Consider the following 26,859-nt stretch of genomic DNA (forward strand, 5'->3'; position numbering starts at 1 on the left):
CCAATGGTCGAATGGATGACGTTCAAGTGTATTATAGAGACAATTATTCACTGTTGTTAATGTTAAAAATGATAATTTATTGAATTATTTGGGAAATAGTAAGCATATTAGCTTTTGAATGAAATTTACCGATTGGGACGAGTCCATTTATCCGGAGCTAGTGCGTCGCCGGGACCCAAATTAACTATTATTGATTAAATTTGAGATGGGGAGCCACTTAATATCCAATTTTGTGCTGGTGGCTCCGAAGCTGTACTCCCTAGGGTCCGAGACGGCACGGGAGGGCTGGAGATCCTACTTTTTGCGGGCCTTCACCAGCAGCTACTATGCCCTTCGGGAGGTTGGGGGGGGGGAGAAACCCTTTTCTAAGTATATTTCAAACTGTGATTTTTCATGTTGATTAAAAGTTTTGTATATTTATTATAAATAAAAGTGTTTTTCAAACTGTGATATTACTGTGTTATCTGAAAAAATTTGGCATTTACTGTAAAATAATTAAAAAATATATTATTCTAAACTGTTGTTATTCTTGAATATCGTATTAGGACTGATAGGGATATTATTTATTCATTAGATAACTGCAGTTTACAGTTAGTTGAATTTCAACTGTTGAAGATGCTGACAATAATATGTATAAATTAAAAAGAAAAATTCAAATGGTTTCTTTGTGGCTCATTGATATCGGGTAAAACAAAACTTTTAACCAAAATGATTCAAAATCGTAATCAGAGGTTTTTGGAAAACCTGAAAAATCTAATATTGCTATAGTGTTTGGCAAGATTCTTACGATTAAATAAAGGGTATCAAACAGGACACAAAATTCATACTAGGACTTGCAGTTTTTAACATTATTGAAGTAGCCTCTTGAATGATTATTGATGATTTAGCTCAATCCATTTAACAATGGTCTCACGAAATACTACAAATGTTTACTGTCGCTTACATCATGAAAAGGTTTCCGCCACCCTAGTTCTTCACAATCTCTTTCAATAGAGCAAATGTATGAGAACGCTTGGTTTGAATTAAACCCACTATATCATTTACAGCGTTGTCCGAGATTAAAGTTCTTTACTGACTATCAATAAACAAATAAATCTCGGTGCTACATAATTGCTACTTTCAGCAGACAGTCAGACAACAAATGAACACAAGTCAGACACAAAATATGGTTACATTCTATTGGATCTTAATCACATTACACCCGAGGATTTGCGTGTATTTACAGATATTTTTGACAGTAAAATACCGTATATCTTCCAGTGAACAGTAAAAAAGTCAGTTTTTTTCCACCATATACTGAAGAAACTACATGAAAATAGACATAAATTTTCCGTTCTGAGCAGTTCATAACCGGCACTTAGAGAAGGCATACTCAAACATGGTATTGACAAAGAATTCATTAATCTTATATCTTAACTTTGTTTGAATTGAACCGAGGGTAATGTTCATTTGCCAGAGGCAGTTAAGAAGCAGATAAAGCAACATCATTCCACTATACGTGCCCTGGCTTGCAAAAAGAAGGGAAAAGGATTTAAAGGATAACATCTGTTCCAAACGGATGGTATCTTTCTCACACTTTTATTGCCAATAAGTACAGGACTTGTAAACAGTTTCCTATATAAAATTTCTAAACCCTTTAAATTGACACCAATAGAACTCGGCCTTTCACCAATAGAGCATTTTGAAGGAAATTCCTGTAAATTAATTAATAATGAAAATATTATGATATAAATACTTTTGCTTCATGATAAAATTCGACGAATGGACAAACATAAACCCTATCACGTGAGGCCGGTCAATGTAAGTGTCATTGATAAAAAGAAAAATCCTGTTCAATATTCTAGAACAACAGTACCATCAAAGCAGGAAGATTCCTTATTTTCAAGCATTGGGAGACCTACTGCCACACTCAAATTTTGAAAAAAATAAAGGGAAACGAATTATAATTCAGAGGAAAAGTTATAATCTACTTGATTTAATATATGATATGGTTAAAAATCGTAAAGGATTTCTATCGTTTGACAATCATCTGTACATTTCTTTAAATACATTTAACTTCCCGAAATGTGTTATTACCAATAAGAATTTTTTTAAGAAATTAAAGGAACATATCAGTCTACTATTAAATAAGAATAAGAAGAAGATTTAAAATCATTCTTGGAAAGTACTACCACACTTACACTTAATACTAGTAGTAGTAAAAACATAGATTTGATGACAGCAATGGTGGCAGGACAAAAGTGAAGACGTATTGATATCAACTCATCACCACCACCACCCTACCCGCCTGCTAGCATGCAAAAGGGTATCAAACATTGCGCTACGTGTTTGCGTTCAAAATGGTTAAAGTTTTGAATTGTGCTTATAAAAATATTGGTGAAAGTAAAACAGTTCAAAATAGAGATGATACCTTTTTATTGACAGTGTAATATAAAATTATTTAACTGGATATTTCGAACACATATACAGTGTTCATCATCAGCAGTAAAAGAGTTTTACTGCTGATGATGAACACTGTATATGTGTTCGAAATATCCAGTTAAATAATTTTATATTTCACTGTCAATAAAAAGGTATCATCCCTATTTTGAACTGTTTTACTTTCGTCATGGAAAGGCAGTGTGGTCTTCGAAGTTATCAATAGTGGTGAAGTAGAAAGTCTAAGTTCCCCAACAACACTTTTAAAGTTACTAGAATTAATAAAGTATTAGCGGGAGAGTATCTACAAAATAAATCAAGTTATGATCGAAATCATAGGGTTCGTGGTAATCATTATCGAAAAACTGAGGCGTTTTTCCCATTGCATATTATACAAGAAGATCTTTTGACTCTAGATGAGCTTCAGAGGCTTCACAATACACACTACAAATATATTCTACTTGCATTCAGTGTGTTTAGTCACTATAAATATGCTATTCCATTGCGGACAAAGAGAGGTGTCGAAGTTGCTAATGCTATAGAAAGTATTCTTCATCAAGATTGTTATAGAAAAATTCAAACGGGTCGAGGCAGTGAATTTGTTAATCCACATGTAGAGAATTCATTATATATTATTATATTATATTATTATTATTATATTATATTATTATTATTATATTATATTATTGTTTTTATATTATATTATTATGTTATATTTTAAATATAATAGAATGTTCTTCATAGTCATAGTCGTATAAAGGCTGCATATGCCGAACGAATGATAAGAACTATTCAACTTTTAATTTCAAGATGCTGTTCATCGAAAAGTACTGCTGCTTTTATTCAGGATTTAGATAAATCTTGCAAATTTATAGTCAACTTTCTCCAACGTTAGCCCACAGGAAGTTCATACAGTAGATCATAATACAAAAATTAACAATTTTCTTGAACAATTTCACAGTGAAACGTTTGAGAGGAAAAAATTCAATGCTGGTGGTACTTTTCATATTAATAGAATTACTACAATTTTAGAATAGGAGAATTACTTGCAGTCCACTGAACTTTTTAGTGTCAAAACTCCTAGACACTATACCGATAACATATCGTCAACGAGAAGCCAAATATAAAGAGATTCCTGGTGGGTTTTTTTTACTATGAGCTTCAAAAAGTTAAAAATAATAATAAAATCTATCATACTGAAAATATACTTGAGAATCGTATACATAGAGGCAAGAGACGACTGCTTGTTTGTTAGTTAGGATGTAACCCTGATTTTAGTTCTTCTGTATCACTTGGAGACATAAACAATGCCTGATGATTCCTCTATGACATTCATGCCCAATGTCTCTCATATACTTTGCATGGATTTGATTTGAACAAAACAAGTGATTTTTGGAGAAAATTATCACCCACCATTAAATTCGATGGCATGAAGTTGCTCTTGTCAATAATATTCTCAAAAATACATATCCTGATATCTTGAGAAAAGATCGTGCACATGACATAAAAGTTAGATCACAAGATCGGCCTCTTGTTAGCGAGCATTGGATAAAACATTGAACTCAGTTGAATATCCCTTCAACGCAGTACCATGCAAAAATTTGGCAGTATGACTGATTTGTATCGTTCTATCATAAGAAGAATCTCCCCTCGTAAAAATGGTGCTTTTCAATTCAACTATTCTATGGAACAGGGCAAGATCTACATAAATTCACCCATTGACAGTGAGAAAATCATTCTCAATGATGATCTTAGAGATGTTCTTGGTTTTAAACATAACATAATTAATGGTATAAGTTCTGGAAGTATTACTGGCATGGATCGTGTTATTTTTGCTAACCATCCATCGGGCTTCTCCTCAGACAGTTGTATATTTTTTTCGCTTCAGTTGAAACGTCCAGAGCTGGCAACATTCTCCTCATAAATGTTCTTGAACAAAAAACTAGTCAAGATTATATTCATGATTAAAACAAAAGGCCTCTTCAATTTATCTCTGTCAACACTTCCTATTTGTAAATCTGTCAGTTGATATTAAGAACTGAATTAGGTAATCCTTCAGCAATCACAAAAGGTTTGGCCACGATTATATTTCATTTTCAATCCGTTCAATAGCAAGATGTCTAATAGAAAGATTGCATTCGTTTATCCTGATATTGATTACTATGTTGCTACTCTTGGTCCAAGACAAATGGATCATGGAAAGTACTACTAACAAAAGTAATTCTTCAGTGTCGGGCAATTGTCCTTCAGTGTCGGCTGCTTTGTTAATCTGTTTTGCTCTGCTCTACTCTTGGCTACAAAAATCTATTGTACCGACTGCCCCGGATTTTGCGCCCTTTACATTACACAATTGGGGCCCTGGCAAGGACTAAAAAAAGTGTTTAGGAAAACTCAGGTTCGGTGGACGATCCCTGGACAAGCGATTGAAATCTAGACAAAAAGGAGGAGATTTAAGAAGGTCTGACCTCCACTCAGGTCAGAAACTTGAAAATTGTTCAGAATCAGAAAATTGTTATATCCAAAACGGATTTGTTTTTCCTAGACTGAAATGGCCTACCTATCTCATAGGGACTTCCGTCCATCAATCGCTTCGTCTTTAAATCTATTCAGTGCAGAAAATGTGGATCTGACTGTAAATCCTGATTACTATGACCAATGCTACCCAAAACAACCGCCTGAAAATATCCACTTTCAAATTTATTCTAATGAAGATTATTTCGCAGATATGTCTTCCACATTTAAAGATTTACATGTGGTATTCAAGAAATATGACAGTGAAATGCCAAGTCTTACTGATAAAATATTCTATGAAAATTGTGTTTTGCTTCGTTTAACTTGACAAATCAGTGTCTACATAAATTGAAGATTGGTGAGCAGTAGCAACAATCCATCAAAATATACAAGCTACATACAGTTCATGTTGATGACACTAAATTTATATAAGGAATTGAGGGGTTCAGCCAATGGACAAAAATGTACGACAGACACTGACACTACAGATGCACTTAGGAATAAAACCTACGAATAAAATTTAAAATTTTTTTGTCAATTTGTTGGTGTGACACTCCTCCCTCCCAAGCCCTCAGCGCGCTTAACTCCTTACGCGCCATATTAGTTGCACACCATTGTAGTTGTGTCCTTGTGTCCCACCTGTGAATATAGATAGATTTATATATGTTTTTAACAATGTAAAATTGCGAATATACAACATTCTTCGCTGTCCCACTGTCTGTACATATAAATAGATTGTCAGGTTTACCGACTTTTGAATATGCAACATATAATTGTCCATGAAAAAACAATTCGTAATCAGATTTATGCCACATTTTTCTAATAATTGCCCTTGAGCTTTGTTGATGGTGATTGCTAATTGAATATTCCCTGTGTTCCCATCGTCATTTATATATCCACAGGCGCAACACATTCCCATTGTTTCAGCATTAAATTTCTAGGCCTTGCAATAGGGACAAATTTTAGACATAGTCCCGATTTAAACACATCTATTCAAGCTATAATCATCGACTGGGCTGTACCTGAATGCCAGGCGATAATTTTGACGTTGCTCTTGTGATTCCTCGGCACGCTTTCTTTTGGCATTATCTTTTTGAGCCGCAAGCCTGTTTTCAAGTTGTTCTTGTGATTCCTCGACACGCATTCTTTTGGTATTATCTCTTTGAGCCGCAAGCCTGTTTTCAAGTTGTTCTTGTGATTCCTCGGCATTATTTTTTTCGGTAATTTGTCTTTGAGCCTCAAGCCTGTTTTCAAGTTGTTCTTGTGATTCCTCGGCACGCTTTCTTTTGGTATTATCTCTTTGAGCCGCGAGCCTGTTTTCACGTTATCTTGTGATTCCTCGGCACGATTTCTTTTGGTGATTTCTCTTTGAGACGCAAGCCTGTTTTCACGAAGTTCTTGTGATTCCTCGGTACGCTTTCTTTTCTTACTTTCTCTTTTAGCCGCAAGCCTTTTGGCATTAACTCTTTGAGCCACTTCCTTGGCGGTTTTTTCTGCCATTGTAGGATTTATACTAAAAATTTCTCTTTGAATCGCCCCTTTATTCACTGTATATTGATCTTAATGTGTAAAGTCAGGGCAACATTTTCTACAATACAATGTAGCATCACTCTTATTGTCTCTCTTTGTGAAGGCAATGATTATTTTTCATTCGTATTGTAAAATTTACGTGTTTCAATTTGCTTATTTGATTCAATATTCCATACAGTGTTTTCAAATGGAGAATCAATTCCTGTAACAGCCAAATAAAAACTTGTAGGTTTATAATCATAGTAGCCATTGTCTTCAATATGTTGACGTAGAAACCAAAGTTGTTGTGCCAACAGTTGAAGCGTAGAATTTATTCTTCCTCCCAAAATAATCTAAAAACACGACGATGCCAGTCTCTTAAAAATAAACTAAAGTCTCGTTTAGAGTTTTTTCTAACCATCACCAACCAGAATAGGTATTCTCCCACTGATCACATTTATCATAATGACATTTGGAACATAGGAATCGTCTAGTATGAGAGTCACAAGTCTTGCCAAGACAGGAGTTACAGTCTTTAATTTTCATCGCATATTCTGCATGCAATTTACACGGATTGCATAATCTACGTTTCTCATCACACTCGTCAGCAATTTTACAATTGTCACATGATGACCAGGTGCCCAGTGTATACATGCATAGTGGACATGTTTGGAACATTTTTCCAGAGTTGGCTCTCTCACCGCCAAAATGAAATTGACTTACGATCTATAAAGAGAATATTCTTTTCTAGTTCTAGAGAGAGAAAGGAGTAATCAAGTGACCTCACACTTCAACTTAATCTCTTTGAATAGAATTTTCTAAATTATTGTTCTCACGAAAAATCATTTTGATAGAGTCTTAAATGATCATTGCATTTCTAAGGTAGTGTTCAAAAGTAAATCCACAATAACATTTTGTTGTGTTTCGATTAATATGTCAATAAATTGAGTAAATACATCTGGGCCACGACGTAAAAGTTTCATACAACAGAAAGACGGAGAATCATTTCTCATTATGTCGTTAAGTATTCTTTGAGAAAATAGTCTTTTGAAGAAATAACTCTAGAAAATCATCATCTTGAATCAAACATTTTTTTCGAAAGTCACAAGATTCTGCATGATTTTTGATTCTCAAATTCATCCAATTTTTTGAAAGCTTACACTCTCACAGCTGACTGTACCCTATCTAAGATTCCTTCTACTTCGAGAATATTCTTAGAGGAGCGGTAACCTACTAAAAATATCCAACAAAAAAACACTTTTGACTTCCAAACATTTTCATTGCATAATTACAACAATATATCACTCATTTTTAACTTACCGCTTCACCTTATTGTGCTCAATATTTTTCAGTATTGCATATAAAGCAGCTTGGAGTTAATGTATATGCATTATATCAACTTTTGCTGCAAAACATAACCGTTCCCCTTATTTAAAATTGCCCTATAATATTACATATCTTACATACCTATCATCCCACTCAAGGCATAGTCGAGATCCACTTGTAATTTCTACTGCTACGTTTGAGACTTGTGTTTTCGTAGCAATACTGCTGTTACCAACTCCGCTAACAACTTCAAATAGCGTAAACAAACCATTTAGTCTTGCTAATATGTATTGTCAAATAAAACTTGATGATAAAGAATATATTCAAACTGTTATCTCTCTGAATTTTACTTTCTTACTAATATAAATTAACTAGAAAATCTCTCTTATGTTGGATCTGGCTGCTATGGATGGGTGCTAGGGCCTCATAAGTATACGCAAACGAGATTCTCATGGAAGTATTCAAAAGAAATGTACCCTCTGTAGTTTCATCTGTAATTTAAGTAGAAAAGGCGCAAGCTGTAGGGTCTACAGTATCAGCAGGCTTTGATGCCCAATAAGAGTATAAACTCTTTACCTGTTACGGCCATACTACTGAGGCCCATAATGCACTCATCTACTCCCCCCTGAAATAATTCGGGCTCTACTTAAAAGTTCCTAAAAAATATATTTTTTCACCAGAGTTGCCCCTCTGGTAAAGAACTGAGAGTCGATTTTGCCTCTGCTATTACCTACACTTTCTTTTAAGGCAGGACGGACTTGCAAAGAATCTTCCTATACCTCCCATGTTAAACATTTGGAGTTTGCCTGACGTTCCTGAATTAGTGATTTTGGCGGTTTTTATGTCAATAGAAGTAAAAAATCTGGTGAATATTTTGGCATAATCAAATCTTAAAGCCGACAATTATTTTTTTATAATTCCAAAATAATTATAAAACCTGTTTCGGGTTTACGTTCTAGATTACTATGCTTGACATTGTTGTTGTGGGGTATCAAAAAATAGAGCCAAAAAATTCTATTCATCAACAAGAAACTTTTTTCTATAATATATACCTCCTGGCTGCAGTCCCTTCAAATACTTTACATATTTGTGTTCCGAAATCAAAATTTCCCCTCAAAAGGTTAGATTGAGCTGTAATCGGAGCATCTAAGAATGCAAAAATTACACCAAGGGGCTAACCACTCGGATTGTTCAGGAGCGATTTAGTCAAGCATTATTTAGTTCTAACTCTAGACAGAGTCTAGAGAAGAAGTAAGGTGCAGACACCAAACTGCCGGTTAATGAATATATAAGAAAATTGCATTGTATAAATAATTAAGGATAAGCTGCGTCTAATCCTAGAGATAAATTGAACACAGCACAAGGGCCGAATAAGAAGCAATGGTTTTATTTCAAAAAGATTGATCTATCGTTTTGGTTTAATTAAAATAAATTCAGGACAAATTTATGTATCGTAGTATAAGTGCAATTTTGCATAATCTTCGTACTGAAATAAGAATTAAAAATATATAAAACAAGCTAATTAATAATTAATGAATGAAACAAAATAACTAATGAACGAAACAAAATTTCCCCAGAATATTTAAATTTGTTATAGCAAAATCCGAGTCTTGCTGTAGAACTACCAAAGCAAACTACAAAAGCAGTCAATGACCAGTCTCAAGTCCAAGACCTTTCCAAGAAACAATCCAACCCCTTGGTAAATAAACTCCAATAAGAATTACCCATACTAAAGCAGTCAAATGACCAGTCCCAAGTCCAAGGCCTTTCCAAGAAACAATTCAACCCCTTAGTAAGTGAACGCCGATAAAAATGGTCAAAGCCCTAATAAAATTCTTATATAGTTCTTGTTATTGACCACAGTAACATGGAAAAAAAAGAAATATTCGAGGGCTCCATTTGCCAAATGTGCAGGCCCATCGTGAAAAGTTGAAATTAAATTATCGGGCTAGAGGCAGACCGCGTTTACCAAAATATTTGTTAGAAGACTTAACGGATGCTTCGGTTCACGACGAATCAAGCTCCGAAGGAATTGGAACAAATTCTCCTTTTGTGTTGAAAGTTATCACTTCTGGAAGAAATTTGGGGTTAGACCTTCTAAAAGGCTCACGCTGGATTGTGGATCTGCCTTACCTTTTTGAGAATTATGAAAAGCTCGTGATTCGCCACATGTAAGTTTTTTCTTTGTCTTTCATTTTACGTTATTGATTTACTGCTATCAAAATTATTAGGATGGGGATTTATTTTGGGTTGCAATTAATACAACTTGTACCTTATTAATTCTTGATAATTGTCTTTTCTGGTATAGAGGAAGAATGTTCGATAACTTTTAAAAATATTTTCATCCCGAAACAACAGAAGGCTCCGACGGTATCTGCTTAGGTTGGTTTAATTTCACTATTGTTGGTTTTACCAACAATTTAAAGCTTATATAGAATAATCGGCAATTGTTTCGCTATTTCTTTAGCAATCTCATCTTCGTACTCAAGTTCTGGCTCTTCTCTTGTCATATTTCACGGGTTATCTATCACATTATTTTCAAATTACGGTTTAGACTAGACAAGATTTATTTCTACAAAACGGCTATCACAAGCCCAAAAGGGTCAAATTCACACTTTAGTGTCAATAAAAAAATTCAAAAAAATGGTGAATGCCAATCAGTAATAAATATCAAACCAGTTTAAACTCACAAAATTGCAATCAGTAAAAAATTCAAACCATAAAAAGTCGTAAATTAAAACCGGGAAAACAAATTTAAACAAAATGACAATTTAGTTTACCTTACAAGAAGTGTAAAGTTTGCAGTTGCAAAATAAGTATTAAAACTACAAGTTAAAAGTGGAGCGATAAGAGGGGAGGGTTAGTAATTTAAAATTTCAAATATGTGAAGGATGAACGTTCTTCTATATCTTTCAGTGGAAACTCTTATTGTGGCAAGAAGGGAAATTTTTGTTGAATTAGAACGTGGGGCAGAGGCGAATGCAGGGGGCACCCTCCCCCTGACATAGTAGTAGATTTGTGGTTGGGACCGCTTGCTCTGGTTCTTTTAGGGACGAATTTTTTTTATTTGGTTTTTAATAGTCGAGTTTTTAGTAAGTTTTTAATTATTAAGGCTGTTTCTTTTTGCAAACAAGTTTGAAACAAGGTTTCAGTTACTTTTTGCAGTCTCTATTAGATTTTTATTAATGACACATGTCCCCAAAAAGTATTTAATTAAATTTAAGTTTATCAAGGGGATCTGTCCGTATTTACCACAAATGCCAACTGGGAGGCGAAAATCTTCATTCGTAAGAAGGGGAGATTTAAAATTCTGACTTAATCCGCTGCTAATAGCAACAATAAAAAAGCATTATATTTCTATTTCTTTGTTCTATTTTTCTGCTACACCATCAAACGAACTATTACTTAATGTTTAATCAACAATTAATTCCAAAGAATGTATGATACCAAAATATGGTACTAATTTTTTTTTTGACAATACAAAGTTTAAGTAACTCGCCATAGTAGCCAGAAGTGCAAATGCTAAAAATTATGCAGAAAAGATTAAATATATTACTTTTTTGTAGAGGGTGAACAACCTTTTAATTGTGTTTTATGGCGAGGTGGTTCTTATAAACTTACTTTTGTTGTATCAATATTTCTAATTGACTTTAATTTCAATAGAACTCATCAGATTTTATATTAAATTAAAGTCCATGTCCACTACCTACCCACGACTTAGAAATTGTTGGAGTTCCCTTTAAATTGATGGTATTTCTTTGTCCACAAGTTTATCGGAGTAACCTTTCATGTACACCCCCCCCCAAAAAAAAATCCTGGATCTGCCCCTGACGTGGCGGGGGGGTAAATATTCACTAGGGAAAAGGGAAGTAGTACAAGGGTTATGCACGATATTGTTGGCAAAATAATAAGGAAATTTGTTCTCTCATTTCCTTAAGGGTGGCTAGATTTGCTCTCCGAAAAAGGGAAATGTAAGGCCCTTTACCCTGTTTGAAAATAATTCTTAGACACGTTTTTTGAACTGCCTCTATTCTGTCCCACAATTCATTGGACATGCCAGAATGGCAAACAGAGAAACAGAAAAAAAACACAAAAAAATGTATTAATCCAAAAACGCTCAGAAATAAAATGAAAAAAACAAGTTTTTTAACTAAAAGTAAGGAGCGACATTAAAACTTAAAACAAGCAGAAATTACTCTGTATATTAAAAGGGTTTTTCTTTTCTTAACGCTCTGCTCCTTAGGCTAAAGTTTTTTACTGTTTTAAAAAGTAAACTTGAGAAAAAGAGTCAAACTTTAGCGTAAAGAGCAAGGTGTTGGGGGAGGAAAAGCCCCTTTGATATACGGAGTAATTTCTGTTCGTTAATTTTGCTCCTTACTTTCAGTTAAAAAACTTTTTTTATCATTTTATTTCCAACATAAAGTGAACTTACCAGTAGAGGTAATTTCGAACAGTTCGTGGTAACGAAATATAGTAAGGAGCGACCCGGCTCAATAGTAACCAAAGCTCTAAAAAACAGAATTTTGATATCAAGAGTTACATCTCAAGAATCGCACTTTTATGCCGATTTTAAATATGTGAGTTTCATCATCAAGTTTAGTCTTACCCATCAAAAGTTACGAGCATGAGAAAATTTAACTTATTTTTGAAAATGGGGGAACCCCCCTAAAAGTCATTTAATCTTAAAGAAAATAACACCATCAGATTCAGCATATCACAGAACCTAATTGTACAAGTTTCAAGCTCCTATCTACAAGAATGTAGAATTTTGTATATTTTGCCAAAACACAAATGTACCGACCCAGTGGTCTTAAGATTTTGCGAGAGGGCTCATTCAAATGGAAATGAAAAGTTCTAGCGCCCTTTCTAAGTGACCAAACAAATTGGAGGGCTCCTAGGCCCCCTCCCACGCTCATTTTTTCCAAACGTCGTCCGATCAAAATCCTGATATAGCCATTTTATTCAGCATAGTTGAAAAACCTTATAACTATGTCTTTCAGGACGCCTTACTCCCCCAAAGTCCCCGTGGGAGAAGCTGCAAGTTAAAAACTTTGACCAGTGTTTGCACATAGTAATGATTATTGGGAAGTGTACAGACGTTTTCAGTGGGATTTTTTGGTTGGAAGGAGGGGTTGAGAAGAGGGGGTTATTTGGGGGAAACTTTCCATGGAGGAATTTGTCATGGGGAGGAAAAATTTCCATGAATGGGAGGGGGCAGGATTTTCTAGCATGATTTAAAAAAACAATGAAAAAATAAATATGAAAAAGTGTTTTCAACTGAAAGTAAGGACCAGCGGTAAAACTTAAAACAAACAAAAAATATTACACATATAAGGGGTTCATTTCCTCCTAATCTCTCACTCTTTACGCCAAAGTATTTTTTTAGTAATTTCATCTATTTATTCTACGGCCTTTGTGATTCAGGGGTCATTCTTAAGGATTTAGGACAAAATTTAAGCTTTAGTGTAATGAGCGAGGTATTGACAAGTGGGCGAGCCCCCCTTATATACGTAATAGATACCTGCGAATATAGAAGTTTCTTAGGTAAGCTAATTCGTAAGTTACGTATATCTTTACTAATGAAAACCATCGTAAAAAACTAAAAGCTCTAGTTGCCTTTTTAAGTAGCAAAAAATTGGAGAGCAGCTGGGCCTCCTTCCCCGCTCATTTTTCTCAAAATCGTTCGATCAAAACTATGAGAAAGCCGTTTAGCCAAAAAAATAAAAATTTAAATTTCGTTTTAATTATTCATCTGCACTGAGCCGAAATCAAAACATTGATTAACTAAAAAACGTTCAGAAATTAAATAAAAAACAAATTTTTTAAATGAAAGGAAGGAGTAACATTAAAACTTAAAACGAACAGAAATTACCCAGGATATGAAAGGGGCTGTTCCCTCCTCAACGCCCCGCTCTTTACGCTAAAGTTTTCACAGTATTAAACAGTAGAGTTAAGAGAAAGAGTCAAACTTTAGGGTAAAGAGTGGGGCGTTGAGGAGGAAACAGCCTCTTTCATAAACGGGATAATTTCTGTTCGTTCTAAGTTTTAATGTTGCTCCTTACTTTCATTTAAAATATTTGTTTTTTTATCTAATCATGAAAAAGTATGGATAAAGGTTCTGAAAGAATGTCTGCAAAAGCTTTAAAGGATTTGAGAAACAAACTAGCTAATTTGATCCTCCTAACTCATAAAAGTATATTGGTATTTTTAATCGTACTAATAAGCACTTTGTGGATTACTCGAATAAAAATTTAAATGATAGTTGAGATGCAACTGAATTTGGGGCACGGATTTTTACTTTGAATTTGATTTTAGGGAGTCAAGTGAGACTTAATTTTTCTTGGAATTAGTAATTTCCCTTGGAATTTGGTAAATAGACACGGGTCCATTTAGAGGGCATTTTCTGTCATGCCCCAAAGGATTTTGTAAAGTTTTGAAATACTTGGCTTTCCTGATTGGTAGTTCCAGGACAGTTTTTGGCTTGGTTACATACATAAATAAAATTGGGTGGTTTAATCTGACAATGAAATACGACAAACTTTCGGTTAGATCGTATAATTTCCACTTCTCACCCATTTCTAGCTATATTTTATATTTTATTTCATATTTTAATTACCCTACATCGCTCACTACTCTACATACTACCTATCCTTTTGGAAGCTATAGCACTTTTCTTTCTACCAAAACAATAAAATCGCTACTTTACTATTTAACTTCCTCACAACCAATTAGCATTTTATTTACAGGTGCCAAGACCTCAATTTGGTTTCAAATATGATGTTTTCTAAAGAATATAGAGCTGGATTGCGCTCAAGACTCAATTGCGAAGGCTTAAAAAAAAGACTAAGCGAAAACCGTAGTCAAAAAACGGAAAAGAACTGATTTTGATAGTGTGAATACTATCAGAAAGAAACACAAAACAGAAACAGGAACAGTAAGTGTCAACAAAGAGGTAGTGGTTGGTGCAATAATTGGTGAAATGACTCGCGCCCAGGTTCAAGAGCTTTTCTCTACCATTGGAATAAATACCCCGATTCAAAAAGTCTTTACGAAATTTGAGAAAGAAATTTGCGTAGAATTTGAAAAAGTTCTCTATGACTATCTTATCGAAAATGGGAAAACCGAGCGAAGGATGGCACTGGAAGCTGGTGAGAAAATTCACCCAAATGGAGCTGTAGAGACATGTGTTATTGTTGATGGAAGCTGGTGTACACGAAGTTATGGGAATAGGTTTCGTGCACTCTCAGGCTGTGGAGTGGTGATAGGTTTCTATTCGAAGAATCTCTTAAATCTAGGAGTTAGGAACAAATATTGCTGTACTTGCGTGAAATACAGGCATCAAGTAAATAGATCTGTTCCTGAACATACATGTTTAATGAACTGGAAGGGGCCCAGTACCGGTATGGAGTCAGATATATTAGTTGACGCATTCCGAATAGCAACATCCATGCACAATCTAAGATATACTCGATTTGTTGCCAACGGCGATTCGAGTACCCATTCTGAAATTATAGCAAGGGTACCATATGGCAGAAATGTAGAAAAAATTGAGTGTGCTAATCATGCGTGCAAATGCTTGAAAAACAGACTATATCAGAAGCAGTATGAAAATGCTGAATGCAGAAGATTTCTTAGTGCCGCAATAATAAAGAAAATGTGTGATTTTGCCAGAAATGCAATTGCATGTGCCACCGCAGAGAAGAAAAGCGGTCATCTGCTCATCAGTGCGCTGAAGGCAATTCCTCTGCATTTTTTCCGTGGCGACCATAGATTTGGTCCTACACGCTGGTCGTTCTCCGGGAAAGTTCTACAGGTCAATCCTGAAGAAACCCCTAGCAACATCTTTCTCAGCCATGTGTATTCAGCCTTTGATACGCTGACCAGAAGGGCTCATCTACTGATAGGAAATAACACGAGCAACCTGGCAGAATATTTTATGAGAATAGTTGCAAGGCTTATAGGTGGCAAAAACATCATGGTTAGCTAAAGTGCGCGATATACCACCCGTGTTAAAGCAGCAGGAATCCGATTTACGAAAAGTCACTCAGCTCGCCTTGAAATATTTCGAAGAACTGTAGGATCTACACCAAGTAGGCAGTTGAAAAAACTTGCACAACAGCGGGCCATGACTACTGCTCGACGTAAAAAACTGTCTTCTAGAAAGTGCCTTTTCACTAATGCTTCCACAAAACTCCCTTCAAAAGAAATCAGGGAGCCAACCGGAGCAGACAAAAACTACGGCTCGAACGCAGCTGCTCCGGATCTTGATTGCAGTGCGCTCGAAATTGCAAAAACAGATTTTTTGACTCATCTCCAATGTACTGCAACAGAAATCCTCAGTATCGAAAAAGCCACTAGGCTTCAGAGAAATTCTATCGATAATAACTGGATAGAATACAGAAAAAACAGAATTACAGCTTCCGTAGCTGGTGATGTTTGTAAAAGGCGGATGAAGACTGTGGGTTCATTAGTTCGGCAGCTGCTGTATCCCAGAAACCGCCAAACAAAGGCAATGGAGCATGGTCAGATGTATGAGCCTGTAGCTATTGCAGCTTTTGTAAAGAAAATGTGTTGCATTGTGAACTCTTCTGGGCTTTTCATTCACAAGGAATATGGGTTTCTAGGGGCCAGTCCGGACGGGATAGCAATTTTTCCTTCGGGTGAGAAGGCTCTTTTGGAGGTGAGGTGCCCTTTGACAGCCAAAGGGCTTACATTGGAGGAGTGGATAGCATTTAAAAAAATACATGTCTTGAAAAGAAAGTTAATACTGAAATAAAGCTGAAAAGAACACATGACTACTATTACCAAATTCAAATGCAATTGGAATGTTGTGACATCGATTTTGTATACTTTGTAATATTTTTAGGGGAAGAGGAATTATATTATGAAAAGATTGGTCGTGACCGTGAATTCTGGTCGAACAAAATGCTGCCAAATCTACAAAAATTTTATTTTGAGGCACTGTTACCAAAAACTATCGACGGAAGGTTGCCAAGAAGTATAGAGATACGAGAACCGTTTATATAAACCCAACTGTGCTAGGTATGGGTAGTTATCATGTGTCATTACAATCTTATCCGAAAACAAATTCAGATATACAAACACTCAAGCAACAATCGAACTTTAGAATATTTTTTAATGAACCCGTATGGATAAGCTAAATAAAAAAAACAAGTTTTTTCTTAACTGAAAGTAAGGAGCGACATTAAAACTTAAACGAACAGAAATTACTTCGTATATGAAAGAAGCTGCTCCGGCCTCAACGCCCCGCTCTTTACGCTAAAGTTTTTTACTGTATTAAAAAGTAGAGTTGAGAGAAAGAGTCAAACTTTAGCGTAAAGAGCGGGGCGTTGAGGAGGGAGTAGCCCCTTTCATATACGAAGTAATTTAAGTTCGTTTTAACTTTTAATGTTGCTCCTGTCAGTTAAAAACATGTCTTTTTTATTTAATTTATGAACGTTTTTGAACTAATGCATGTTTGATTTTGGCTCTCCACAGATGAATAATTAAAACGAAATTTGCATATTTATATGGCTTTCTCATAGTTTTGATCGAATCACTTTGAGAAAAAAGGAGCGGGGGAGGAGGCTTAGTTGCCCTCCAATGTTTTGGCTACTTAAAAAGCAACTAGAACTTAATTTTTTACGAACGTTTTTGCTAGTAAAAGATATACGTAACTTACGAGTTAGCTTACGTAACGAACTTCTGTATTCTGCTAGTTTTAAATTTTAATGCTGCTCCTTACTTTCAGTTGAAAAAACTGTTTCATATTTATTTTTGAATTGTTTTATTTTTAAATAATGCTAGAAGATCCTGCACTCCCTTAATGGAAATTTTCTTCCCCCATCACAAATTCCTCCATGGAGTTCCCCCAGCATAACCCCCTGTTCTCAACCCCTCCCCAAACCAAAAATCCCCCTGAAAACGTGTGTACACTTCCCAATAACCATTACTATATAAACACTGATCAAAGTTTGTAACTTGTAGCCCCTTCCACGGGATTATGGTGGAGTAAGTCGTCCCCAAAGACATAGTTATATGGTTTTTCGACTATGCTGAATAAAATGGCTACCTTAGAATTTTGATCCGTCGACCGTGGGAAAATAATTAGCATGGGAGGGGGCCTAGGCACCCTCCAATTTTTTTGGATCGCCTAAAAAGGGTACTATATACTATATTTTTTATATATAATTCACTTATATATAACTTCATTTCCATTGGAATGAGCCCGCTCGCAGCATTCTAGGACAACTGGTTCGATAACATCACCCCTGGACAAAAAAATCCACATTTTTGCAGATAGGAGCTTGAAACTTTCACGGTAGTGTTCCCTGATATGCTGAATCGGATGGGTGTAAATTTGGTTTTCTTACTTTTAGCGGGTGTTTCCCTCTATTTTCTAAAATAAGGCAATTTTTCTTAGACTCGTAATTTTAGATAGGTAAAACTTATATATTAAAAGTCAGCATTAAAATGCGATTTTGTTTATGTAGCTATTGGTATCAAAAATCCGTTTTTTAGAGTTTTGGTTACTATTGGGCCGGGTCACTCCTTACTACAGTTCGTTACCACGAACTGTTTGATAAAATGAAGTAAATTGGTTACTTCGCTACGAGCAATTATTTAAATTTTATTTTTGTAAATAGGTCTGCATGAAGTAAAAACCCGAAAATATGTACTTTTTATTTGTAATTTCCACAATTTTATACCGCACCCTGGCAAATAATAATGACCAGACCACAGGCACACACGCAGGGGAGGGTTTCGCTCCCCTTAACTTTGTAAAATGCTTAATTTTCTCAGTGAAATGTTCAATTTTCCCGCGTTTTCCTGGTATTTCTTTCGTAAGAGTTGAACCCCCCTCCTCCCCCAAAAAATTTCGAATAATAATTTCTCTAGTTTTCTCCTCGAATAATAGTTCTTTTGCAAATAAACATTCCTATTTACTTGCTAAATTACGAAGGATGACAATGCAATGATCGTAATTTTCAGTGAGAAACCCCTTGAGTTTAATGACAGCAGTGAAATCTGATAACCTTGAGTGTTAGTGTGATTTGCCGCGATTGAAAAAGAATTGAACAAGCAGTATAATTTCTGGACGTGCGTCCGGCCTTAAAGCAAATAGTTTCAGTTACAAGAGAAGGAAACAGGAACTCGTGTAAAATATTTGCTTTTGTTGTATGCTAATTCATTTGCTAAAAAGCTGCTATTATAATACTCACCAAGTAAGAAAATGCCTGAGGCAATGGCCCATATAATGTTGAGAGTTAAATAGCCAATAAAATACTCATTTGTTTTTTCTGGTATTGTAGGGTAATTTCCGTAGCCTTGTGAGGGCGGTTTAATCGCAGCCCAAACTTCACCGTTTCTGACGCACGCTTCTTTAGCTACAAATGAAAAAATGTTAAGGAAAGAGTAGAAGGAAACTTTAAAATACAGATATTAAAATAGCTTTATAACAACTAGAATATATATATATATAAATATATATATATATATAATTTAGAGTGGCGAAACCCTATATAGGCCAGTGTATTCTCCTGATGAGCCCTTATGTTGGGTGTTGCCTCTGAATTATTTGTCTATATTATTTTTTCTATTGTTCGGTAAATGACGACTTATACTTATTGACGACATGACTGCCTGTCCATGGATTATTCTTTATGGTTGATTGTGTGTGGCCATGCTGTTTGACCTATGTGATTGTATGGATGAGTAGGGTTAAGGCCTCATTCAAGTGCTGGTCTATATTAATCACTAATTTAGGAAAACAGTCTTCCTTTTCTCCTTCTGTCTCTTTTTTTTTTTTTTTTTTTTTTTTTGTGTTTGTGCTGTAGCATTGGTGATTTCTCTTTTCATGATATATATATATAAACTTAAAAGAAAAATAAAAAATAGAAAGCAAAATAAAAATAAAAAATAAATAAAAATATACTGTCTGTCCGTCTGTGTATACGTCTGTACTAAAAGAACTAACCAAAAAAGAAAATACAAAAAAAAATAAAAAAAAATAAAAAGAAATTTTTTTTAAACAAACAAAAAAAGAAAGAAACAAAACTTAAAAGAAAAAAGGAAAAAAATAAAAAAACTAAATAGAAAAAAAAATTAAAAAAGGAAATAGACAAAAAAATAAAAAACATAAAAAAATAAAAAAGAAAAAACTAAAAAAAGAAAGAACTAAAAAAAATAACAAAACTAAAAAAAGAAAAAAAATCAAAAAAAAACTTTAGCTGTCAGTCCACGTGTTACTGTTTCTCTTGTTACTCTCAAAAAGAGCACCAGACACTTGCGCTGTAACTAGAGGGCAATGGGGGACTTCCCCCTTCACATATCTAGTAAAATATTTTACAAAATTAAAAACAAAGTGAAAATATTTTAAATTATTTGTTTTTTTTTTAGTAAAGTACAAATGATTGTCTGGTCTTGAGAAGGTATGGGGTTGTCAAAAACAAAATTTCCAGAACTCTCAACCACTCTGAACAAAAGGGCTATCTAAAAATTTTGCTAAGATGTGTTCTGAGAATTAATGGGTGTGGGGGAGGCTTGTTACCTTTCAATCACTTTTGACTAATTAAAAGGGCACTAGTTCTTTCAATTCCCAATCGAGTGAGACTTTTTTAAAGTGAATGGCACTGGCCCTTTCAATTTCCAATCTAGTGTGCCTTTTTCGAAGTTCTAGTGACAACTGCTTCGAAACGAAGTGCCCTGGTCTAAAAAAAATTGCTCTTTACTTAGGCAGCGCTATCTACAAAAACAAACAGCCATCTTAAAATTTCTACCAGATGCACTTAGGGGAACACGAGGTGTAGGATGGGAGATATCCACTCTCCGATCACTCTGAATCTTAAAAATGGCACTAGAACTTCTTATTACCAACTCAATGAGCCCCCTCCGAAGTTTATACGATCACCCTTTCTGTATATACCTTATATGCCCCCAGGACATAACTTACAACCTTTGCCCTAAGGGTGGTGGGGAAGGGGTGTTTGTCATCTTCAAAGACATAATTGCGGGACCTTTTAATCAAGTTGAACGAAATATCTATCTAAAAATTTTGATCGGATGTGTTTTGAGAAATAGTTAGTGTGGGAGGAGAGGATAGTTGCCTCCAATTACTTCTGATTGTTAAAAAGGGCACTAGTCCTTTAAATTTCCAATCGAATGAGCTCTTCTTGAATTTTTTACGACAACAAATAGCCATCTCAAAATTTCCATCAGATACATTTCGAAAAAATACGAGGAGGGGGATATCCAACTTCCGATCACTCTGAATCTAAAAACGGCACTAGAACTTCTGATTACCGATCCAATGAGCCCCATCCGAAATGTATACACTCACCCTTTCTATATAAGCCTTATATGTCCCCAGGGCATAACTTCCAAGCAGATCTTTTCCAGATCTTACAGACATGATTAACAAAATGGCTATCTCAGAATTTTGATTGGATGTACTTGGGGAAATGTTGGGCTTGGGAGGGGGTTAGTTTCTCTCAAGTCATTTTTGACTATTAAAAAGGGCACTAGTCCTTTTAATTACCAATCGAATAAGCCCTTTTTAAAGTTTCTGCAACAAATCCTTCAATATGAAGCAGCCTGGTCGCGCTGCCTATCAGGAAAAAAAGTTCAAAATTTTTTCTAGTTCAGTTCATAATCGCTAAAGTTATTATGTAAGCTGCGCGCTGCCTATTATGAAAAAAATTGGAAATTTTTTTTAAGTTCAGTTCACAATCGCTAACGTTATTATGTAAACTAGGAAAATATTGACGGTGTCTGAGCAATAATATTAATATTTTACTCCAAACTAGAGAAAAACCTGAAAAAAAATTATTCTTTGTTAGATAAAGTCAGCTTGCTACGTGATTAAGTTCAGACGTTTAAACGCAACCAGTTATATAATGTCATAAAGGAAGGTCCAAAAAGCACCACTTAGCAATTATTACAAATGATGATTGTCTATTTATTTAAGAATTAACGACGCTTCTTGACTACTAAGGTCCCTGCGTCGGCCCTGCAGTGCATTCCTGCAGTGTGATCCGATCTCTGGATCCTGTATTACCAAGCTAAGGTCAAATCCACTGCGCCACCACAGGACATGATTGTCTATTTTGACGAGGTATTACAACAATTCAAAAACCATAGGAACGAAAGCCAAAAGTTTCAAGCTTAGTACAAATTTTTGTTAAAAATCAGACTAGCATCTTTGAAAAGACTGTAGTATGAAAAGACATTAAATTGCGTAAAGAGCAAAAAACCAGTAATTTCAAAAATATTTATATATATTTTAGCAAAGGATAACAACAATTTAAAAAGCTTAAAAAAGAAAACCTATTTAACGCAACCAGCAACACAAAATCAGTAGGAAGGCCCGAAAACAAAAATTTGCAATTATTCCAAATGATGATTCTCTGCTTCGACAAGGAATTACATTCATTCAAAAATCTTAAAAAAAAAGACAAAAGTTTGAAGCTTAGTAAATTTCGTTGTTAGAAATCGGACCGCCTTCAACAATCAAATATGTTTGAACAGATTCAATATGAAAAGACATTAAATTGCGTAAAGAGCAAAAATTGGTAGCTACAAAAATATTTTATAAATTTATAAAATATACAATAATAATATAATATAAAATATACAGTGTTCATCATCAGCAGTAAAACCATGTACACATATACATAAACAAATGTATATGTTTTATGTACACATAAACACACATACAGTGTATGAACACTGTATATGTGTTCGAAATATCCAGTTAAATAATTTTATATCTATTCATTGTCAATAAAAAGGTATCATCCCTATTTTGAACTGTTTTACTTTCGTCATGGAAAGGCAGTTTGGTCTTCGAAGTTATCCATGGTAATTTTATCCATGGTCTACACTTCACACCTCCTTAGTACATATTTTAATGCTTTTTCCACTTCCTTTACATTCCTATTTTTTCATATGATATGTCACCCAGGTAATTCTTGTATAAGCCCCTAAGCCTCTCGATTACACATAAAGCCTGTTCACTAATATTCCTAGCTGCGTTCCTAGCTTTCTTCCCTAAGATACTACAAGCAACTTCACAAACTATTTTCCTAAAGTTATTCAATCCTTCTTGTAATTTTCAAATTTTAAACTCTCCAGTTTAGTATTTAACTGTTCCTAAAAATGTTCTCCCAAATTCTCATTCTGGAGTCTACTAACGTCATAACTTACCAGAAGGTAGCTACCCTTTCAAAATTTTAGCTTTAAACAAACCCTTAACACTAATTGATGGTTATCTTTACTTTTAACATCAATAACAGCAATCCTATATAGCCTAGTATATTTCGTTAATCCTGCCCGTCTTCGATTTACAATAGTATAATCAATAGGGTTAGCTGTTTTACCGTAATGTGAATATCATATTAACTTATGGGCCATTTTATGACTGTATTGGTTATAACTAGATTATTATACCTAAAAAATTGCAGTAGTCAGTAGCCATTACTGTTTTCTATTCCTACACCAAACTTACCTAGGCAAGGATACCATCTTTCCCTGTTCATACCGACGTGGGCCCTACAGGGTCTAGGATATGTTCAACCCCGGATGCATTGTTATATTAGCTTTGGATTATTTGGAACAAAATGGCTATCTTGAAGTTTTGATCAGATTCTCTTGGGGATAATAGGATGCGAAGGGTGGCTAGTTTCCCTCCAAAAATTTTGACTTTCAAAATGGAATTAGTACTTGCAATTTCAAATCATTTGAGCCTCCTTCAAAGTTTATAGGACTAACCTTCAATAAAAAATCTTATATGTCTTGGAGTTATAACTTACAACCAATGCCTCAAAGCTCTGCAGGTTTGTGTCCCGGACCCCCCTCCCCCTCCCCAGAAGCATAATTATATGATCTCTGGGCAATCTTGAACAAAATAGCAATCTCAAAATTTCGAAAGGACGCATTTGAAGAAAAGAGGGCATTTAGGGGGGCTACTTGCCTTCTGGACCTTTTTGACTTTTTAAAAGAGAACTAAAACTTCCAATTTGCAATCAAATGAGCCTCTTCCAATGAATTTACGCTATCCCTTCCATAAAAAATCTTATATATCCCAGGACATATCGGACAAAATGAATATTTCAAAATTTTGATATGATTTTAAAAAGGGAACTCTAACTTTCAATTTTCAATGAAATGAGCCTCCTCCAAAGTTTTACAACCACCACTTCTATAAAAACCTAAATTATACCCATTGCATAGCTTACGATCCCTACCCCCGGCTCTGAGGGTTTGTGTGAACCCCAAAGGCATTGTTATAGGATTTTTGGACTGTTTTGAACAAATTAGTCATCTAAAAATTATGATTGAATGCTTTTGGGGAAACGGGGTTGTTTGAGAGGGTTTTGCCCCGATTACTTTTGAATTTTAACAAGAGAACTTGAACCTTCAATTTTTAGTGAATTGAGCATACTCAAAAGTTTATACAGCCACTCCTTCCATAAACGCCTTTTGTAACCCTGGGGCATAGCTTACAACACTTCCCCCCGTCTCTGGGGGGTTGTTTCAACCTCGGAGTTTCAACTTTTTTTTTTATCTTATCTTTGGAATATTTTAAACAAAATTATATCGAAAAATTTCATTCAATGAATTTGAAAAGAGGCCGTTGGAGGAGGCTAGTTGTCTTACGATCACGTTTGACTCTTAAAAATGGCCCTAAAACTTCCAATTTTCAATCGAATAATTCCTGTCCGAAATCTAAATGACCACCCCTGTCTATATGGAGTGCCTATAAAAAACATTGAATCCTTCTGACCTTTACTATAGACAACGCTATAGCGTTGCCTCTGACATTGTCATTCCCAACAATCTTAATTTTTCATTATACCTATGCAAACATAGGTTAAATAAAATAATCAAAATTTACCTATACAAACATAGGTCAAATAAAAGAATAATAGTTTTGAAATATCATTATTATTATATTAGTTTCAATACTTACTCGATTCACCAAAGAAGTATATGTACGCCCAGCCAAAAAGAAAGTCATCGGGATCAGGAAAAGTTTCGCAATGATACATTGCTATTGCAATCGAAGCAATACTTATTCCAGTTATTGCTTGGAACTAAAAGAAAAATATAGAATTTAGTTATTTTTTTTTTTGTTTTCTTCACGGTTGGTTTTATTTTTGATATAAAAAAATAAGATTAACAAGCAGTAAAACCTCTCGTATTTTATTTAAATTAAATAAAAAAACATATTTTTAACTGCAAGTAAGGAATGACATCAAAACTTAAAACGAAAAGAAAATAGTTTCGTATATGAAAGGGGTTGTCACCTTCTCAACGCCCCGTTCTTTACGCTAAACTTTGACTCAACCTCACAAACCTACTTTTTAAAACAATAAAAACACTACCGTAAAGAGCGAGGCTTTGAAGAGGGAACAACCCCTTTTATATACGGAATAATTTCTGTTCGTGTTAAGTTTTAATGTCGCTCCTTACTTGCAGTTGAAAAAACTTGTTTTTTATTTAATGTCTGAATGTTTTTGAATTAATGCATGTTTTGATTTTGGCTAACCGCACATGAATAATTAAATTGTATATTAGCTTTTTTGGCTAAATGGCTTTCTCAAAGTTTTGATTGGGCGAATTTGATTAAAAAAAGGGGCGGGGTAGGAGGCCTAGTTGCCCTCCAATTTTTGTTTACTTTAAAAGGCAACTAGAACTTTTACTATTTTTGCGAATGTTTTTATTAGTAATAAATATACTTAACTTACGAATTAACTTACGTAACGAACTTATATATTTTAATATTTTTATTAAGTATATGAAGGGATATAAGAAAACGTGATATAAGGAAATAAGATTAACAAGCAGTAAAACCTGTCGTATTTTATTTAAACAGGCACAGCTCACTCTCATAATCAAGATTTATTTGTGATGAAAGAAAAGAAAAGGAAGAAGCGGTTAAACCTGTCGTATTCTGTTTAAACAGATGGGCAAACAGCTCATCCTCATAACCTGAGAAAGAAACTACCTAGGATTAGGTACTTGAAAAGACATTTGTTTGGTTATCCGGGTTGCAGTGGTAGCTAGCATCCTAGTAAGAGACGATTTCGTCCAGTACTATGAAATATAATAGCCCATAAATTCTAAGAATAGAGTCAGATCAAAACAAGAAGTACATTATCAGAACCACCTTGGCCGGTACCCCTGTAGTGAAAACTTACCGTCTCTTGGCTTGTACAACAAGGGAAAAATAGATAGATAGATAGATAGATTTATTCACACGAAAAGCCCAATTGGGCCATGATGACATACACAAAACAAGTGATAAAAATTCAGCAACAAACATAGACTGAAAAGACATTATACTAATTATTTAAGAAAACATCACGATACCTCATACCTCCCCGAACGAACTTTCTAATATTATTTATAGTTAAGTAACACCTACTTCTCAAAATTTCCGAAATCCAATCTCTCCCCCAACCTCCCTACCAAATATTTCCAAGCGCAAATCCCTCAACTTCAATACAATCCCCTAAAAAATGTTGCAAAGACTCATCCATCTTTCCACACATAGGACAACTGTAAGGACCATCCTTCAATTTATTTCTCCCTAAATATTTCCTATGTTCTCCAAGAGGCATAAAATTTCCCCTTACATACATTAACCATTTCAAATCATCCGGAGCCAATCCCATTTTTAGGAAAATTTCTTCGCCCCAGTTCTCTTTGACCTCCGCATATATCCCAAGGGACGGCGAGGTGGCCTTCTCAGCTTGCCAAACCTGAAACCTGAGATTCTAGCCTAGTAGCAACTAACCTAGATACAGTTCCTACCATCTCTCCTATCCCCTTTCCGTCATTCCAGCAATTACCTAGCCCTGCACGGTCTAATACATTCTTCACCTGATTTGGCCACGAATCCTTCCTCCTATCTTGAAGCATCATTGAAAATGCTTGTTTAACTAGCCTATTATCTTCTATCGATGATACCCTTTCCCAATATTTAACCATACTAATTAACCTACTCTGCCTCATACACTTTATTCCTATTTCCCCTCTTAGTAGTAACCCATTAAACTTATTATCAAGGCCTAACATACGCTTAAGAAACCT

General features: G+C 34.8%; 1 protein-coding gene across 1 annotated transcript in view; it reads right to left on the reverse strand.

Annotated features, from left to right (window-relative positions):
• LOC136038714 (uncharacterized) overlaps positions 1-26,859 on the reverse strand; it is a 56,483-nt gene that overhangs the window by 22,749 nt on the left and 6,875 nt on the right. The window contains exons 2-3 of the mRNA XM_065722040.1: positions 24,734-24,857; positions 18,987-19,151 (exon numbers count right to left, since the gene is read on the reverse strand). Coding sequence (XP_065578112.1) covers positions 18,987-19,151; positions 24,734-24,857 — 289 coding nt within the window. The remainder of the gene's footprint in view (positions 1-18,986; positions 19,152-24,733; positions 24,858-26,859) is intronic.

This window comes from Artemia franciscana, chromosome 18 (assembly GCF_032884065.1).
Source record: "Artemia franciscana chromosome 18, ASM3288406v1, whole genome shotgun sequence".
NCBI lineage: Eukaryota > Metazoa > Arthropoda > Branchiopoda > Anostraca > Artemiidae > Artemia > Artemia franciscana.